Below are 6,144 nucleotides of genomic sequence, written 5' to 3'. Positions count from 1 at the left end.
TGCTCACATTAGTATTGCCACCCTCAGGCGGTGCCATGCCATCCCTTGCCTTACCTTCAGCTCTCCTGATGGTATCCCCTTCCCCCACTGAGTCTAGTAAATGTTATTTCCTCACTCTTCATTTAGCCATATTTAAAGCTGTAACCCTAATCCAACACTATGAACTACCCTAACTTTAAAATTGACCTTCAGATTCAGATCCCAGTTTTCTGCTATTTGAATTATTGGTAGAAATTATAATGTGTTTGAACTTTCAGTTTTTTGTTTCCCCTCCTTTTTGTGGGTGTCTGCTGACACAACAGTGATATACAAACTCAAGATTCTTAGATTCTTTCCCTGATTAGAGCCTTTGATAGGAACCATTAGCCCTTTCAGCCTCTGGTTCTCTGTTTTATCCTGCAGCTCTTTCCTAGGTGGCTATATTACTTAAGTGTTCATCATTCATACTTTTATGGTATTGAAACTATCAGATCAAGAATGTGAAAGCATCAGTTAATAAGAATAAGTGCTGTTCTGGAACTCTGAAAATAAGCTTTTAGCACAGTGGATGACTGCAGGATCAAACAGACATTTATCCCCCATATGGACTTTCACTGGAGACAAGAGCATGGCTGCCATGAACCATAGAATCAATTGCACCTCTTCTTCAGTGGCAACCAATTGTCTGCTGCCAGAAACTAATTGCATGGATTCACATTCACTCCAATGAATTCAAGAATCTCCCCACAATCTAATAGTTGCCAAAAAGACTTGGGTATGGATTATGTTGATTTAAAATACTCCAGGACTCTCAAATATATTCATTTATAGATAAGGAGACAAATTTAACAGGTGCTAGAGGCTTTACTGAGAGAATATGAAAGCTATTTTAATTGTACTAAGGAAAAATTCTATAATTTTTTTAATAAACAGTTGAGGAAGAATTCTTAATTGTTTTGAGAGGTCCCTGTGGTGCTGCTAGTTGAAAGGGTGAAATACTCTAGGAGTGTTTTATGTTTGACTGCCACATATTTTGAGTTTAACAAAATACACTTAGAGGTCAATCTTGATGAAGCTGATGTCTCTGCCTCAACTCCTACATTTTGCCAGTGGCAGCAGGAAGAGACTGATGAGGGATTGTGAGTATTGAACCTGTATCCCAAGATTGCTTAGGGACACCTCTCCCTGCACTCTTCAGGTACAATATCTTTGAAGCTAAAACTTTTAAGTCAGAAGAATGCACTCAATTTTGAGATATGACCCCAGACTGGGAAGATGGAATGCTGACATCTGAATTTTTAATCTTACCTGACCTCTTCAAGTCTCACAATTATGAAGATAACTCAAGTGATAAATTTTCAAGTTTAAGGAGGCAAAACTCAGGTACTTCAGGAAAAGCTGAAAAAACAATGAGATTGAGTTGAATGCAGCAGCAACCTCAGGTGTACTAGCTTGTGTAACACTGCTTCAACAACATCATGGTAATTCCTGAGGGCAAATGCTTTCCCTTGCACTGGTCTAAGATGATGCTTATCCCACCTTAACTTCCCCTGGTAATTTACTAGGATAAGCAGCCTTACTATTGTAGGGATTGGCGCTCGGAAGATCTCGCGATGTACGGAAAGAGAAGGGTTAAAGGAGGCGGGATGACCGACAGACAGTATATAAGGGCGTGACGCAGTTGAATAAACGCCATTTGCAGCATCCTCATATTGGTGTCAGTGCTCTGTGGCCCAGGGTATGGTGGACCCTGTGCCGAGTCCCACGGGGTGATCAGACGAATGTCTACAAGTGGTGACCCCGACGTGATTGGACATCGGCGGATTACGCGGGGCGTAATCGAAGGCCTGGCCAGGCATGGAAGGAGTCCTGAAGGTGTTGGACTCATGCTCTAGAGAGGTAAAAATCCCTATGGGACAAAAAGAAGCGAAAGCTTGCCTAGAGCGGCTCCTGAAAGAGGAAGCGATAGAGCGCCCGGGGGACATATTGTCTCCTGAGTGCTGGCCGAAATGCACCGCGGCTTTAGTGGAACGGGCTATGGCGACGCAGCATGGTCCGGAGTTAAAGACGTGGGGGCGGATTAGGGCGATTTTCAGGAAAGTGCGGGAGGAGGGCTTAACATGGAAGGAAGCAAAGAGATTGATGCACGCGCAGGCGGATCGGGGCGTGCAGGCGGATGGGGAGGCACGGACAGAAGGGCTGACGGAGGTAGCGGAGCAGACGCCTCTGGTGCTCCCAGTGCAGCCGTCGGCACCGGCCGAACCACCGGGATACCCTTGGGAGGAGTTTGAACGGGAGCGTGAACGGGCGAGAGAGGAGGAGCGGGAGAAAGAGCGACAGTTAATTCAGGAGGCAGAGGAACCCGTGGCTGAGCAAAGGAGACGGGAGAAGGAGAGGCAGAGACTAGAGGAGGCGGAGAGGGCTGTGATGAAGGGATCGGAAAAGGAGCAGGTAGAGGAGGGAGCGGTTCCCCTGTATGATCCGGAGGATTGGGTGCCGGGACGTGTTTTGCGAACCGCGCCACAAGCTCACCCTAAGATGGCGCCGACATCCGCTTTCTCCCCGGATGTCTCTCCGGAAGTCGGGAGAGGCGGAGCACGGCCAAAGGAAGGAGGAAGGAAAGTCAGGACACCCCCTCTTACGCGCGTAGCGGAAGAGGAAGAGAGTGGGCCGGACTCAATCGAGGGGTCGGCTCAACGGTTAGAGGAGGCGTGGCAACTGGTGGGCGGAAACCGCTGTCGTCCGCCACATGCAGCGATAAAACAAAAGGCTATCTCCGGCTGTAAGGCGCAGTCGGCAGCAGCCAGTGAAAAGGCAACGCCTATGCCTTTAATACCTGCGCCCGACTCAGCTACAGATGCGCTGCAGATGCTGCAGCGAGTAGTAGAGGAGTTGCAGGAGCAGGTGAAGCAACAGCGGCAGCTGCTACAAGCAGCTGGGGAACAGAAAGGAGTTCCCGATTCACCGAAGGTCACGTTGCCAGACTGGAAAATTGTAGCAAAGGAATGTGTTATGGACGGCATACGCTTTGAAGGACCCCCTTTAGTTTGCCCAGTCCGAGCTGGTCCAGGTGGTGTAGGGGTGGAGTGGTCTGCGTTAGATAGCAAGCTTTTGCAACAAGTGAAGAAGGCCGTGGATGAATACGGCTTAGGACATCCCATGACAGGCTCTCTTTTAGATGTGGTTTTTTCAGGTTCACTGACTCCCTGGGATTCGCGACAGTTTTGCAGTATGATTTTGACTCCCACTTTTTTTTTGATTTGGAAAGAAGCTTGGACAAACAAGTTGCAGGCAGCACTAGTTGAGACCCAACAAGAAAGACCCAGAAACAGGAAAGTGGGAAGGTGGGAGGCGCTTGGTGACACAGGGAAGAGGGTATACTGCAGTACAATCATCAGAGCACCCAGACTCACGTGTGCGCTGGGTGCCGGCACGGTGGTTGAAACCAGACCTCAGTCAATAACGATTTGTTGTGAGTTATTTTGCAGGATGCCGTTCAGAAGATCATCTGAGTACCTGCACGGTGGTCGCTGTGACCCTTGGGTGCTTGTCAAGTATGACCGCTGTGGACAACAACTCTGGAGACGCACCAACCGAGCATCAAAATGGTGTGACCGATGTTTTGAACACCGCAGATCCACTTTACAGCAACCGCTGTGTGTACCTGTCCTGGGTTCAGCTGGGATAGAGTTAATTTTTACAGGAACCTGGGAGGTGGGGGCATAGCCGGGGCAGCTGACCTGAACTAGCCAAGGAGCTATTCCATACCATGTGACATCCTGCCCAGTATATAAATGGGGAGCGGGCCGGGGGGTGGTCTGTAGGGATTGGCGCTCGGAAGATCTCGCGATGTACGGAAAGAGAAGGGTTAAAGGAGGCGGGATGACCGACAGACAGTATATAAGGGCGTGACGCAGTTGAATAAACGCCATTTGCAGCATCCTCATATTGGTGTCAGTGCTCTGTGGCCCAGGGTATGGTGGACCCTGTGCCGAGTCCCACGGGGTGATCAGACGAATGTCTACAAGTGGTGACCCCGACGTGATTGGACATCGGCGGATTACGCGGGGCGTAATCGAAGGCCTGGCCAGGCATGGAAGGAGTCCTGAAGGTGTTGGACTCGTGCTCTAGAGAGGTAAAAATCCCTATGGGACAAAAAGAAGCGAAAGCTTGCCTAGAGCGGCTCCTGAAAGAGGAAGCGATAGAGCGCCCGGGGGACATATTGTCTCCTGAGTGCTGGCCGAAATGCACCGCGGCTTTAGCGGAACGGGCTATGGCGACGCAGCATGGTCCGGAGTTAAAGACGTGGGGGCGGATTAGGGCGATTTTCAGGAAAGTGCGGGAGGAGGGCTTAACATGGAAGGAAGCAAAGAGATTGATGCACGCGCAGGCGGAGCGGGGCGTGCAGGCGGATGGGGGGGCACGGACAGAAGGGCTGACGGAGGTAGCGGAGCAGACGCCTCTGGTGCTCCCAGTGCAGCCGTCAGCACCGGCCGAACCACCGGGATACCCTTGGGAGGAGTTTGAACGGGAGCGTGAACGGGCGAGAGAGGAGGAGCGGGAGAAAGAGCGACAGTTAATTCAGGAGGCAGAGGAACCCGTGGCGGAGCAAAGGAGACGGGAGAAGGAGAGGCAGAGAATAGAGGAGGCGGAGAGGGCGGTGATGAAGGGATCGGAAAAGGAGCAGGCAGAGGAGGGAGCGGTTCCCCTGTATGATCCGGAGGATTGGGTGCCGGGACGTGTTTTGCGAACCGCGCCACAAGCTCACCCTAAGATGGCGCCGACATCCGCCTTCTCCCCGGATGTCTCTCCGGAGGTCGGGAGAGGCGGAGCACGGCCAAAGGAAGGAGGAAGGAAAGTCAGGACACCCCCTCTTACGCGCGTAGCGGAAGAGGAAGAGAGTGGTCCGGACTCAATCGAGGGGTCGGCTCAACGGTTAGAGGAGGCGTGGCAACTGGTGGGCGGACACCGCTGTCGTCCGCCGCACGCAGCGGTAAAACAAAAGGCTATCTCCGGCTGTAAGGCGCAGTCGGCAGCAGCCAGTGAAAAGGCAACGCCTATGCCTTTAATACCTGTGCCCGACCCAGCTACAGATCCGCTGCAGATGTTGCAGCGAGTAGTAGAGGAGATACAGGAGCAGGTGAAGCAACAGCGGCAGCTGCTACAAGCAGCTGGGGAACAGAAAGGAGTTCCCGATTCACCGAAGGTCACATTGCCAGACTGGAAAATTGTAGCAAAGGAATGTGTTATGGACGGCATACGCTTTGAAGGACCCCCTTTAGTTTGCCCAGTCCGAGCTGGTCCAGGTGGTGTAGGGGTGGAGTGGTCTCCGTTAGATAGCAAGCTTTTGCAACAAGTGAAAAAGACCGTGGATGATTACGGCTTAGGACATCCCATGACAGGCTCTCTGTTAGACGTGGTTTTTTTTTCAGGTTCACTGACTCCCTGGGATTCGCGACAGTTTTGCAGTATAATTTTGACTCCCATTTTTTTTTTTTTGATTTAGAAGGAAGCTTGGACAAACAGATTACAAGCAGCACTAGTTGAGACCCAACAGGAAAGTGGGAAGGAGGGTGGCGCTTGGTGACACAGGGAAGAGGGTATACTGCAGTACAATCATCAGAGCACCCAGACTCACGTGTGCGCTGGGTGCCGTCACGGTGGTTGAAACCAGACCTCAGTCAATAACGATTTGTTGTGAGTTATTTTGCAGGATGCCGTTCAGAAGATCATCTAAGTACCTGCACTGTGGTCGTTGTGACCTTTGGGTGCTTACCAAGTATGACCGCTGTGGACAACAACTCTGGAGACGCACCAGCCGAACATCAAAATGGTGTGACCGATGTTTTGAACACCGCAGATCCACTTTACAGCAACCGCTGTGTGTACCCCATAAGCAGGGGACTATGATATGCTTTTAGACAAAGCCAATCAATTACAGGAGGCAGGTGACAGTGGCTTGACAATCTCCTCTTGTCGACCTGGCAATGGCTCCTGTCTTTGATTGACTGAAAAACGTTGACCCTATTTGGAATCCTTTTTTTTGGTGGTGGTTATTATGGTTTGTTGTGGGATACCAGCACTGACTGTTTGCGTGCGGAAACTCTTTATACAGAGTGCGGGTACCCACCAGTACACGAATTACCATGAGGTGGTGGGATCACT

The 6,144-nt window shown here is 50.9% G+C and overlaps 1 protein-coding gene across 1 annotated transcript; it reads left to right on the top strand.

Moving 5' to 3' along the window:
• Positions 1-1,885: 1,885 nt before the first annotated feature.
• On the top strand, positions 1,886-5,491 carry LOC126035306 (uncharacterized). Its single transcript, XM_049793780.1, has 2 exons — positions 1,886-2,430; positions 4,667-5,491. Exons 1-2 carry the CDS (start codon positions 1,891-1,893, stop codon positions 5,483-5,485), a joined length of 1,359 nt encoding a protein of 452 aa, XP_049649737.1. The 5' UTR covers positions 1,886-1,890; the 3' UTR covers positions 5,486-5,491.
• The last annotated feature ends 653 nt before the right edge of the window (positions 5,492-6,144 follow it).

This window comes from Accipiter gentilis, chromosome W (genome assembly GCF_929443795.1).
Source record: "Accipiter gentilis chromosome W, bAccGen1.1, whole genome shotgun sequence".
Taxonomy (NCBI): domain Eukaryota; kingdom Metazoa; phylum Chordata; class Aves; order Accipitriformes; family Accipitridae; genus Astur; species Astur gentilis.
This window is presented reverse-complemented; position numbering and strand designations above follow the sequence as displayed.